Raw genomic sequence first — 13,505 nt, 5'->3', positions numbered from 1 at the left:
AAAAAGACAACTCAACACCATCAATCAATCGGATCATAGAGATGGTTAATACATGTTGGCCAAGCCATAAGCCCATAGGATTAAGGACCATAATTACGCCATTCTGCATCGAGTCTGCTCTGCCATTCGATCATGGCTGATATGTTTCTCAACCCCATTCTCCCGCCTTTTCCTCTAAATCTTTGAACCACTTTCCAATCAAGAACTTACCTATTTCTGTCTTAAATACACTCAATGACTTGGCCTCCACGGCCTTTTGTGGCAATAAATTGCACAGATTAACGTCTCTCTGGCTGAAGGAATTCATTCTCTTCTCGGTGCTAAAGGGTCACCCCTTTACTCTGAGTCTGTGCACTCGGAGGCGAGTCTCTCCAACTGATGGACGGTGGCACAGTGGTTAGCACTGCTGCTTCACAGCACCAGGGACTCGGGTTCAATTCCGGCCTTGGGTGAATGTGTGGAGTTTGCACATTCTCCCCGCGTCTGCATGGGATTCCTGTCGGTGCCCCAGTTTCCTCACACAATCCAAAGATGTATGGGTTAGTTGGATTGGCCATGCAAAATTGCCCCTTAGTGTCGGCGGGCTCGGAGTGTAAGGTGGCGTTCCGGAGTGGGGTCATTGTCAGTGCAGCCTCGATGGGCTAAATGGCCTCCTTCTGCACTGCAGTGATTCTATTCTATTCTATTCTGAAGATCTTCTCCATATCCACTCTACCCAGGCTTTTCAGTGTTCTGTAAGTTTCAGTGAGATCCCCGCGCTCATCTTTCTAAACTAAGCCGCCATATCACACATTCTGAGAATACATTAAACTGTAACTTACATATTCAGCACATATCCACACAATGATTAGCTTGTGATGCCCTCGGAACGAGAAACCAGCCAAACTCTGCGTGGATATTCTATCACTTGACCATTGTGACACGTCGGCGGCGACCACAGTGCGTCAAATGCATGTCGCATTCCGCAGCGCTACGCCACCAGCATTGTGTCATACTTTCCATTGTGTCTCTTGTCATAGTTTCCGCCCAATCTCAAAGTGCAACAATTAACTGGGACTGAGACCAGGTCAGTCCTTGGCCGCTCAGCAAAAATAAACTGGTGAGTGGAAACAGGGAGATATTGCTCACCTCTGCAAAATGTCCCAGCAATCTTTATGCCTGATACTCATTCTCCACCTGTTGCGGGCTCATGGTGAGTATTTGCCAGGTGAGACATTTAAAATGGCAGCAGCAAAATTAGTTTTTAAGCATTCGTGTCACAAGTCGGCTTCCAGGGGAATTTCACAGTAACTTCATTATAGGGTTAATGTGAGCCTTACTTGTGACTAATAAATAATCTTTACTTTTACATCGACACTGCAATGAAGTTACTGTGAAAAGCCCGGAGTCGCCACACTCCCGCGTCAGTGCTGGTACACAGAGGCAGAGTTTCGCACGGCCAATGCACCTAACCAGCACGGGTTTCGGAGAGTGGGAGGAATCTCCCATGCAGGCACGGGGAGAACGTGCACAGACAGTGACCCAAGCCAGCAATTGAACCCGGGTCCCGAGCGCTGTGAAGCAATGGTTCCAACAACCATGCCGCCCGGCTACAGCACTGCAAATGCGACTTAGTGATCGGTACAAGGGATTTTCTGTTTCCTCCTTTCAAGCGAAGAAAACACAACTTGGAAAATAAATCTAAGGAAGTATAATTGAAGACATTAATGAGATTGTTCTTAATTTACGGGCGTTTTTGTCTTCAAACGGCAGCTTTCTATGTCGAAATAATCCGTGGTAATGTGTCAATAACCTCTCTAGTTACAGATTCTGAGCCCTCTCTACCTCAAAGGCCCTTCACAATAACAGCTGAAGTCGGACAGGCGGTGAATTTAACCTGTCACCACAGTTACGAGGTGGAATTCGTGGCTAGCTATTTCTGGTACAAACAAAGTGTTGGTGAAATTCCGAAACTAATCGATATCCAATCCTGTCAGGGAGACGGTTGTAAGTTTATTTCAAAAAAAGGCCACGGCAAAGGTGAATTGTTACTGGAAATTCGCAATGTTCAGGCGAATGACTCGGGTTCCTACTACTGTGCTGATACAGATGGCTATCAACCGCTCAAGAATGGACCAACACTGCTGGTTGGAGGTAAGAGAGCAAGTGAAATGAATTCAGATTCTGCACAGCAACGCCATTTGGTGTGAATTAATCGTGAACTGTGTCCCAATCTCTGTCCAGACAGTTCTACGAAGAAGACGACTGTGCTGATATTTGTCCCGCCGGCTCAGCTGGATGTGAATGATACCGTGCCCTTAGTGTGTTTGGTCAGTGGAGTTTCTTCCAACCAGATTGCTATTTTCTGGAATATTTCCGGCTTGGTCACTGAGGGATCGAGTGATCCCGGGACAATGGAGGGCGACGGGACCTACAGAATCAGAAGTCACGTCATGGTGTCGGGGGAAACCTGGAAAAGCGGCGCTGTCTGTACTTGTATTGTTGAACTGGGGACTCCAGGGCAATATTGGACGAAGAGTGTTTCGAATCCCAAAGCAACTGAAAAATGGAAAGGTGAGATGCTACTCTGTACATTGAAGACTTTTGTTCAACTTTAGAGTCAATTGGATTAATTTAGTAGATCCCAGGCATCTGGGAATATGTATGTGTGTGTATAAGTATATATGAGTGTGTGTGTGAGTGTGTGTGTGTGTGTGTGTGTGTCTGTGTCTGTGTGTGTTTGTGCAGATATATATCTGATCGCATGTTCGTTTGATTTCATTTGATTTATTATTGTCACATAGGATATACTGAAAAGTAATGTTCCTTCTGCGCTATGCAGACAAAGCATGCCGTTCATAGAGTCCGGAGGGGAGAATGAAAGGAGAGGGTGCAGAATGTAGTGTTACAGTCATTGTTAGCGTGTAGAGAAAGATCAGCTTAATATAAGGTAGATTCATTCGAAAGCCCGATGGCAGCAGGGAAGAAGCTGTTCTTGAATCGGTCGGTGGTGACCTCAGACTTAGACGTGCGTGTGCATAAGTATAACTCTGAACGTCTGTGTAGATAGTTATGTATCTGAGCTTGTGTGCATATAGTTTTATAGCTGAGTGTGTGTGTATATAGATAAATATCTGAGCGTGAGTTTATAATGTTATTTGCCTGAGCGCGTGTATATCGAGATATATAATATAGATAGATAGATAGATAGATAGATAGATAGATAGATAGATAGATAGATAGATAGATAGATAGATAGATAGATAGATAGATAGATATCTCAGCGTTTGTGTCTCCATGTGCGTGTGTAGATAAATATCTGAGCGTATGTGTGAGATAGATAGATATTTATCAGAGCGTGGGTGTGCGTTCAATTGTTAAAATATGTCAGACTGCATTAGAATTGCACCTGCCAAAAATGTATTCGTCTTTGATACACACTTCCCCGTTTCACTTTATATTTCTGAAAAAATGTAAGATCTTTGAGCAATGCATCCAGAACGATCTCATTCAGCCCATTATGCCGAGACTCTCTCTTCGAAAGAGCTGTGCTATTCTGCCCACCATTTTACCCCTAGCCCTTCCAAGTTTTCTCCTTCATGTCATGATGTGATGTGCCTTTTAAAGGTTATTATTTGCTCCCAACTTCCTTTTCGGGAAGTGAATCTCGGAATGGGGTGAGATCAGATCTACACTGCAGGTAACTTACAAACAGACAATAGACAAGAGGTGAAATTGACATATTTGCCCAGAAAAGCGGTTAATAAATTACTTCATTTTGCTCCAGGAAGCCTATTGATCAATCTATAACTACCTCCTCATACATAAGTTTAATTTACATTTTGCATCCTAATGTCAGTAACTTTATACATCATTATTAATCAGCCATGATCATTTGGAAATAAACTCGATGGGCTGAATGGACTACGTCTCGCCCAATGCTTCTCTTTGATATGAATTTAGAGCAAATATTGAACTTGGTTTGTTGGAAACGATTCCAACTCATCCGTCGCACGGTAAATAATTGCCTAGCCGTGAATCTATACAAATCATACAATCCTACCGTGCAGAAGGAGGACATTTATTTCACCAAGTCTTCACCGACTCTCATCTTACCCAGGCCCGATCCCCGTAACCCCACGTATTTACCCGTGAATCCCCCTAACCTACACAACTTGGGACGCTCCGAGGCAGTTTAGCATGACAAATCCACCGAACATTCGCATTCTGAACAACTAAGGAGCAATTTAGCATGACCAATCCATCTCAACCGCAAATTGCTGCACACTAAGGGGCAATTTAGCTTGGCCAATCCAACTGAACCACACATTGATGGACACTGAGGGGCAATTTAGCATGGCCAATCCAACTAACCTGCCCATCTTTGGACTGTGGGGGAAAGCAGAGCACACGAAGGAAAGACATGTAGAGCGGGGGGAAGTGTGCTGACTCCACACAGACAGGCATCCAAGGCGGGAATCGAACGTGGCTCCCTGGCGCTGTGAGGCAGCACTACTACCACCATGCTGCCACCTGCAAATCGTTGGAGATGACAGGCGGTTAGGAAAGCATAGAAGATCCAGAGATTTCGAAATCGAGTCACAGAATCGAAAAGGAGTGAAGCAAGTTTACACTTCTCGCTGCCTTAGAAAAGCTGTCAGCATAATCGAGGACCCCACTCACTCCGGACATTATCTCTTCCACCTTCTTTCGTCGGGAAAAAGATACAAAAGTTTGAGATCACATACCAACCGACTCAAGAACAGTTTTTTTTCTTGCTGCCATCAGACTTTTGAATGGACATACCTTATGCCAAACCAAAAAATGCTGGAAAATCTCAAAAGGTCCGACAGCATCTGTGGGTAGAGAATTGAGCCAACACTTCGAGTCTAGATGACCCTTCTTCAAAGCTCTGACGAAAAGTCAAATAGACTCGAAACTTTGGTTCTATTCTGTCCCCTCAGACGCTGATGTGGAGATGCCGGCGTTGGATTGGGGTAAAGTGGGGTTAAACTTCTTACTGTGTTTACCCTCAGACGCTGTCAGACCTGCTGAGATTTTCCAGTATTTTGCTTTTACCTTATATCAAGCTGATCTTCCTCTACTCCCTCGCTATGAAGGTGACAATATATTCTGCATCCTCTCATTTATTTATCCCCTATGTACTCTGTGAACGGTATGTTTTGTCTGTGTAGCGCGCAAGAGGGAAAGTTTTTCACTGTATCCCAATAGGTGTGACAAGAATAAATCAAATCAAATCAAATCAAATCTGTGTATGCTGTGAAATGTCAGTGTTGTTGTATAGTGCACAAGAAACAATACGTTTCACTCCATACCAATAGATGTGACAATAATGATACATCAAATCAATAGCAAAATTCTGCAGAATTCTGATTCGGTCTTAACTGTGTTCAGTTAATAGCACCACAATTTAGGAGAAATATGAAGAGGGTGCAGAAAGAAATATTCACGAAATGGTCATATAAAGATGAGGAACTTCAGTCAACTGGACAGCGTTGACAAGCGAGGGCTGGTTTCCTGAAATAGCTGAAGGTGAAGAGGAGATGTGAGAAATGTGGTGAAAATCCTGAATAGTCTGGACAGAGCAGCGAAGATGAAACGATTCACAAAGGCGGAGAGGGCCGAGAATTTAAATAGATTGGCAAAAGAAACAATGGCGGCATTAATGACAGTTAAATGTCAGTCCCCATCAATTTGATTTGACTTGAATTGATTTATTATTGTCACATATATTGGGCTAATGTGGAAAGTATTGATTCTTGCGCACTATACAGACAAAGCATACCGTTCATAGAGTACGTAGATTTGATTTGATTTATTATTGTCACATGTATTGGGATACAGTGTAAAGTATTGTATCTTGCACGCTCTAGAGACAAAGCATACCGTTCACAGACCATATAGATTTGATTTATTATTGTCACATGTATTGGGATACAGTGAAAATTATTGTATCTTGCGTGCAATACAAAGCGCACCATTTATAGAGTACATGGGGAAAAGGAAACGAGAGTGTGTAGAATCTCGAGCGACAGTCATACATAACCTGTCGAGAAAGATCAACTGAAAATATAGCAATTCCATTCAAAAGTCTGATGGCAGCAGGGAAGAAGCTGTTCTTGAGTCGATTGATACGTGACCGTAGACTTTTATATATTTTTTCCCGACGAAGAAGGTGGAGGAGAGAATGTCCGGGGTGCATGGGGTCCTTGGTTATGGTGGCCGCTTTTCCGAGGCAGTGGGAAGTGTAGATGGAGTCAATGGATGGGAGGCTGGTTTGCGTGATGGGATTGGGCTTCGTTCACAACCCATTGTAGATTCTTGTGGCCTTGGACAGAGAAGGAGACATACGATGCTGTGATACCCCCCTAAAGGATGCTTTCTATACTGCATCTGTGAAAATTGGTGAGAGGCGTAACGGACATTCCGAATTTCCTTAACCCGCTGAGAAAGTAAAGGCATTGGTGGGCTTTCTGAACGATAGCATCGGCGTGGAGGGACCAAGGCAGATTGTTGGTAATGTGAACACCTAGAAACCTAAAGCTCCCGACCATTTCCACTGGTGCCCATGGCAACGCCTCCACCAACTAACTTCCACTTCATCTTTTTTTCATTCTGCCATTTAATGTGCAGCGAATAGTGAGGATCTGAAATGCAGAATCTGGAACTGCACTGGAGGCCCAATCACTCGAGGCTGCCCACAGCGAATTGGAGATTTATATGGAATGGGTAAAAAAAGCAAGGTCGAGGGGAATATTAGAGGAATGTGACTTAGTTGTTCTTGGAGACCTGTAGTGCAGATACCAAACAACAAAGATAAAGAACTGTACAACACAGGAACAGGCCCTTCGGCCCACCAACATGCACCGATCACGTTGTCCTATCTAGACCAACCGCCTGTATCCCTCCTCCACCCTCCACCCCCACCCACACCCCGCCCTCCACCCCCCACCCCCGTCGCACCACCCCCATTCATGTGTCTATCCAAATAAGTCTTAAATGTCGCTGACGTGTCTGCCTCAACCACCTCACATGGCAGTGCATTCCAGGGCCTCACCACCCCGCACATCTCCACTAAGCATTTCTCCCTTCCTTTGAAATTGTGCCCCCTTGTAATTGTCATTCCTGTCCTTGAGAAAAGGCTTCTAACTCTTTACCTTATCAATTGTTCTCATAATTTTATAAACTTCTTCTATCATGTCGCCCCTTAGCCTCCGTCTTTCTAGCATCAGCTAAATGATTTCCGTGTGTGCTGCAATCATTCTGAGATTCCATAAATCTTGGTCGATGGAAGGATAAACTCAGGAGGCTGCTGAAGGCATAAACATGTATCCTGAACTTTTAAAATTGAGAAATCAAGCTGGGACGTTAATTTAAATATATTCGAATCACTGGTTAGCCACGTTAATAGCATTGTCTTCAGTTGCGAGCACCATATTTTGGGAAGAATATCAAACGCTTGGAGGAGACACAAAGCAGAATTACCAGGATGGTACTGGGAATGAGTGAATTCAGTTAAAGTGGAGAGAGGGGAAGAGCTGGGCTTGTACTCCTTCGAGCAATCAAGGTTAAGACATGTAATCGAAGTTCCAAACATGAGAGCATTTGATTAGTAAAAAAAAATGAGAATCTCTTCCACTGACAGTAGGGTCAGCATGTGTCGACAGTAGGGTCAGTAACCAGGGGGACACAGACTGAAGAGGCTTGGTACAAAGAGCGAGAGGGAGACATCGAGTCGTAGAGATATACAGCACCGAAACAGGCCCTTCTGCCCATCCAATCTATGTCAACCAGGCTTCCTAATCTGAACTACTCCCATTTGCCAGCGTTTGACCCATATTCGTCTAATACTTTCCCATCCGTGTACCTGTTCAAATGTCTTTTAAATGTTGTAATTCTTCCCACCTCTACCGCCACCTCTGGCAGCTCATTCCGAATATGCACCACCTTCTGTGTGGAAAAACTTGTCCCTCACGTCCCTTTCCAATCTTTCCACTCTCACTTTAAATCTATCCCCTCTAGTTTTGGACTCCCGTACCCTGAGGAAAAGACATAGGCTACTCGCCTTATTGATGCATCTCATGATTTTATACATTTCTCTAAGTTCACCCCTCATCGTCCTACGCTCAGGAAAAAAAGGTCCCAGCCTATCCAGCCTCTGCTTATAATTCAAACCTTCCAGTCCCGGTAACATCATTGTAATTCTTTTTGTGCACCGTTCCCAGTTTAATAGCATCCTTCCTATGGCAGGGCGACCAGAATTATACGCAGTACTCCAGATGTGGCCTTCCTGATGTCTCGTACAGTTGGAACATTACGTCTCAACTCCTGCACTCAATGCTCTGATGATTTTTTTTTTACACAATGGCGCTTTGGGAAGGAGGATCTGGAAAAGACGGAGTGCACAGATTCAATAGGAATGTCCAATAGGAGAACTGAGCAAATACTTGAAGGGGATTCGTTTCCAGGACCATGGGTGAAACGAGGAGTTGGAGTTGCGACAATCAAAGAGACAACATTGGAAGGATGGATCGACTAGATTCCTTCTGGGCATTATCCTTCCATGACTCTGTTCACAAATAAGAATTTTCTATGATGCTTTCATCGTGTCTAAGGAAAGAAGTGTTGGACTTGGAAAAGGTCCAGAGGAGGTTCACAAGAATGATCCCTGGAATGAATAACTTGTCGTATGAGGAACAGTTGAGAACTCAGGGTCTGTTCTCGTTGGAGTCTCGAAGGATGAGGGGGGATCTTATTAAACCTAGAGGATACTGCGAGGCCTGGATAGAGTGGACGTGGAGAGGATGTTTCCACGAGGAGGAAAAACTGGAATCAGGTTGCCCTAAAGGGGCGATCCTTTAAAACAGAGATTAGGAGGAATTTCTTTAGCCAGAGAGTGGTGAATCTTTGACGTAGTGGGCTGTGAAGGGCAGGTCATTGAATCTTTTTGGAACAGAGGCAGATCGGTTCTTGATTCATAAGGGATTAGGGGTTATGGGGAAAAGGCAGGAGAATGGAGATGAGAAAAATATCAGCCATGATTAAATGGCAGAGCAGACTCGATTAGCCGAGTAGCCTAATTCTGCTCCTATATCTTATGGTCTTATGGTATTATACATTCTGATACACTGTGAATATTGGCAACTCTGATAGTGTTGTTAATTAGTTGATATCCACTAGCAAATATTTTGCCATCAATTCCATTCTGTGTGTTCATTCTCCACTATCCATTCCACTAACTGTGTTTTAGTTTCCACATTTACCCACCGCTTTGGTGACTCCACCTTTTTAACTGGGTCACGTTTCCCTTCAGTGAACCCCGGAAAGGAATGATTTGACAGATGGCAGTTTCTAAGTGTTTTTCTCTATAGAATGGTGCAGACAGACGATTTATGTTGGAATTACTGTCCTGGTCATACTGATTCTACTGTTGGTCCTTATTTCCATTTGGAGTTGTAAAAATGACACATCAGGTGAGGATTCATAATTATCTGGAATATTTTAATACCTGTTTCTCCAATACGATTTCCTCTTTGTAGTTTTTAATTAGCTAATCATATGTTCTTCGATTTTAGAAGACAGAGACAGGGGATCCCACAATGAAACGTGAGTAGAACCATGTGCAAATTTCACCATCGTCCACCTTTCTCTGTTTTACATTTTGTCAAACCGGTTTCAATTTGCAAACTGATTCCAGCGGTGTGAGTCTCTATTTTCTATGATTTCTGTAAGATCACGAGACAATCCTATTTTCAACAAGGTGCAGCACCTGAGATAGAATATCCAAGATCTAACATTTGTTTGGTGTTCTTTTCCCACATCCAATTTTAGCTTGAGCGAGAGAAGGCAGCACGAGGGACGTAAGGAGCGACACACGGGTAGGTTTCTTTGAAATGTTAGCGGAGATTAAGGATCCGAATGAAAGAATTGAAGTGGAAGTTAATTGGCATACGCGTTCCTATGGAGAACGTGCCAGGGCATTGGTGCTGACAGTTAACTGCAGAGACTTGTTTGAAAGAAAATTTGAATAACTGCACTCCTTGAGATTTGCTGAAAAAAAACACATCATCCAGGCTTTTGGCCTTGTGTTCATCAGCAAAAAAACACAAGAATAACAGATGTAAGGGGAACAATTGTGCATTCTTCCTGAGACATTATTTCCCTGTTTAGCAAAAGGACTCTGATTGGTTGCAGCCTTTTTATGGAGAATGCTGCAGTTAACTGATGATTGCCCGTTATCTGCCTACATTTGTTAACATAGAAACGAGAAGGAGGATAACGCCATTCGGTCCTTCGAACCTGCTCTGCTCTTCATTATGATCATGGCTGATCATCAAATTCAATATCCTGATCCCCCTCCCCCACCCCTCCATCCCCCCACCCCGCCCCCCACCCCACATCCTTTAATCCATTTAGCCCCAAGAGCTACATCTAAATTCTTCTTGAAATCACAGAACGTTTTGGCCTCAACTACTTTCTGTGGTAGCGAATTCCACACATTCACCACCCTCTGGGTGAAGGCGTTTCTCCTCACCTCAGTTCGAAAACGTTTCCCCTGTATCCTCAATCTATGATCCCTTTTTCTGGACTCCTTCACCATTGGGAACATTCTTTCTCAATCTACCCTATCGAATCCTGTCAAAACTTTATCTGTTCCTTTGAAATCCCGCTTTCACTCTTCTAAACTCCAGTGAATACAATCCGAACCGACTTTGTCTCTCCTCATGTAACAGCCCTGCCATCCAGGAATCAGCTGGTAAGCCTTCGCTGTACTCCCTGTATAGCAGGTAGATCGTTCCTCAGATAGGAATTACAAGACTGTACACAATATTTCTCACGAACGCCCTATACAATTCCAGTAAAACATCCCATTCCTATACTCGAATCATGTCGCTATGAAGACCAACAGATCACTTGTCTTATTTACTACTTGCTGAAAAATTAAAAAGAGGTCGTTTGACTGATTGGCCAAGGCATTGGCCCGAAGAATGAGCCAGGGAATGGCTGTCCCCTACTTTGTTTCATTTAATTCGCCTCAATGTGTGTGCTTACTATTTCCGTCTACAATGTGTGTTTCTGACCTTCAGCAAGTTCAACAATCACTAATGTATCTGTTGGGTTTCAATAAAGGGAAAACTGTTGATATTAATACAGGTTGTGGGATACCAGGTGGACAGTCAGTGACAAGTACTGGTGTGAGATTTTCCTCAATCAAGCATTTGCCGCATAACATAGACACATACAAAATAGGAGCAGGAGGATGCCATCCTGTCCTTTGATTCTGCTCCGCCATTCACCATGGTCATGGCTGATCACCCATCTGAATAGCCTGATCACGGCTTCCCCCGTTTGATCCTTTGATCCGCTTCGTCTCCAGAGCTATGTCTAACTGACAATGAAACGTTGTGGCAGATCTGCCGTGTTGGCAAAATTTAAGTGGCTGTGCGGCCTGTGAACATATTGGGGTGGCACGGTGGCACAGTGGTTAGCACAGCTGCCTCACAGCGTGAAGAATCCGTGTTCGACTCCCGGCTTGGGTCACTGTCTGCATGCGTTTCCTCCGGATGCTCCAGTTTCCCCCCACAGTCCGAAAGATGTGCTGGTTAGGTGCGCGGGTGATGTGAAATTCTCCCTCAGTGTGACTGAACAGGCGCCAGAGCATGACGACGAGAGGATTTAGACAGTAACTTCTTTGCAAGTAAGTCCACTTGTGACACTGTTAAATAAACTTTACATTTTTGGCATATCGGTACACGATGTCTTTATGTAATTATAGATTGTATAGGTTGGGTGATATCTAAATTCATAGTTTAATGCTTAACCCATAGGGGATCACCGTCAAACAGACAGAAACTTGAAAACGCAGCGTGGAATACAGGTGAGTGCATTGAACCCCTTGTAATAAAATGCATTGGAATTAATTTGGGGTAAAAGCCCATTATTTGAACCACTTCGATCATTTCTGTTGAATATATTTCCCAGTCTCAGGGTGGACCCCTCTACGCGTCCCTGGATTTGGCTGCATTGGAAATAAGGTCAAAAAAGAAGAACCGGAAATGAGAATCGGGGAATTTTGTCTGTGATGTATGACGCAGGAGACTGGAATTACCAATGTATGCTCTGCTCTGTGGAATTCAACATGGGAGCAAGTACATTCCCCTCAAACAGCTTAACTTTTCCCGCATACTGGCCGCAGATTAGAAAGACTGGCTCATTTTATCAAATGTGTAGCGAGTTTTCTTCAGCATTGTGAAAGATATTCTACTATAGTAAGGTCATTCAAGTGTGAAATGACACACTGGGGCCTTCCTTGTTTTTGTACCTCAGCTTTCAATACGGATTCTGTAACTCCAGTTAATGACGGGATTGTTATTTGTTTTAAGATTCCTTTATGTAAGCAAAATAAATCATTCTTCGATTCTAACACTGCACCAAATGTTTCCATTGACCAATAATTGTTATGCTTAAACATAATCTGAGTGGAACTGAAATCTGTTTTAATTACCAATATGAATCCTGTGCGATTATGTGACTGGTGGATTTCTCTGCCTGAGCAGAAGGGGGCGACTCTCTGACATCTTCAGGCGACCGGCGGGAATCCCGCTGCGCTGGTGAATGGGGCGTCGGCGGAAACAAGGGATTCGCGACGGGCGTAAGAGTTATCAGGATAAACCGGAAATGCCTTTCCCACCGCTCCTGGGTTCTGACACAAAGCAGGCGGAAACCCAATGATGATGCCAATACTTTAACTGGAATGTCATTAGTTTATTCATTTATTTAAGTTGATTGTTTATTAGTCACAAGTAGACTTATATTAACACTGCAATGAAATTATTTGAAAATCCCACAGTTGCCACACTCCAACGCCTGTTCGGGTACACTGAGGGTGAATTTAGCATACTCAAGGCACCTAACCAGCACGTCTTTCGGACTGTGGGAAGAAACCGGAGGTCCCGGAGGAAACGGACGCACGAGGAAAACGTACAAACTCTGTACAGGCAGTGACACAAACCGGGAGTCAAACCCGACCGCAGATCCAGTGGCCAAGTGATATCCAGTCACATCGCTGCCAGAGGTCACCGGGGTTTGGTGTAACTCTTGATAAGCGAGGAACAGGCGGCAAGGCATTGGAGAGGGAGCAAGGAGATAAGTGTTAATTTTCAAGCGACGTTGGCTTGCTTGGGGGACGTGTCTGACTCAACAAGAACAAAGAACAATACAGCAAAGGAACAGGCCCTTCGAACCTCCAAGCCCGCGCCGCTCCCTGGTCCAAACTAGACCATTCTTTTGTATCCCTCCATTTCCACTCCGTTCATATGGCTGTCTAGATAAGTCTTAAACGTTCCCAGTGTGTCCGCCTCCACCACCTTGCCTGGCAGCGCATTCCAGGCCCCCACCACCCTCTGTGTAAAATATGTCCGTCTGATACCTGTGTTAAACCTCCCCCCCTTCACCTTGAACCTATTACCCTCGTGAACGTCACCACCGACCTGGGGAAAAGCTTC

The 13,505-nt window shown here is 44.2% G+C and overlaps 1 protein-coding gene across 1 annotated transcript; it reads left to right on the top strand.

The window, feature by feature from the left end:
• The first annotated feature begins 2,229 nt into the window (after positions 1 to 2,229).
• Positions 2,230 to 12,430, top strand: LOC144510332 (uncharacterized). Its single transcript, XM_078239771.1, has 6 exons — positions 2,230 to 2,553; positions 9,372 to 9,473; positions 9,576 to 9,606; positions 9,832 to 9,878; positions 11,829 to 11,878; positions 11,983 to 12,430. The coding sequence occupies exons 1-6, from the start codon at positions 2,394 to 2,396 to the stop codon at positions 12,058 to 12,060; spliced, it is 468 nt and encodes a 155-aa protein (XP_078095897.1). The 5' UTR covers positions 2,230 to 2,393; the 3' UTR covers positions 12,061 to 12,430.
• Positions 12,431 to 13,505: the final 1,075 nt, after the last annotated feature.

The sequence above is a fragment of the Mustelus asterias genome, chromosome 23 (assembly GCF_964213995.1).
Source record: "Mustelus asterias chromosome 23, sMusAst1.hap1.1, whole genome shotgun sequence".
NCBI classification, from domain to species: domain Eukaryota; kingdom Metazoa; phylum Chordata; class Chondrichthyes; order Carcharhiniformes; family Triakidae; genus Mustelus; species Mustelus asterias.
The sequence above is the reverse complement of the archived record's forward strand: the minus strand, read 5'-3'. Positions and strand labels throughout refer to the sequence as shown.

Coding starts and splice junctions, on each gene's coding strand:
- LOC144510332 (XM_078239771.1), top strand. CDS start 2,394: ATGGAGGGCGACGGGACCTACAGAATCAGAAGTCACGTCATGGTGTCG. Junction 9,607..9,831: donor AGGGGATCCCACAATGAAAC/GTGAGTAGAACC, acceptor ATCCAATTTTAG/CTTGAGCGAGAGAAGGCAGC. Junction 9,879..11,828: donor ACGTAAGGAGCGACACACGG/GTAGGTTTCTTT, acceptor CTTAACCCATAG/GGGATCACCGTCAAACAGAC.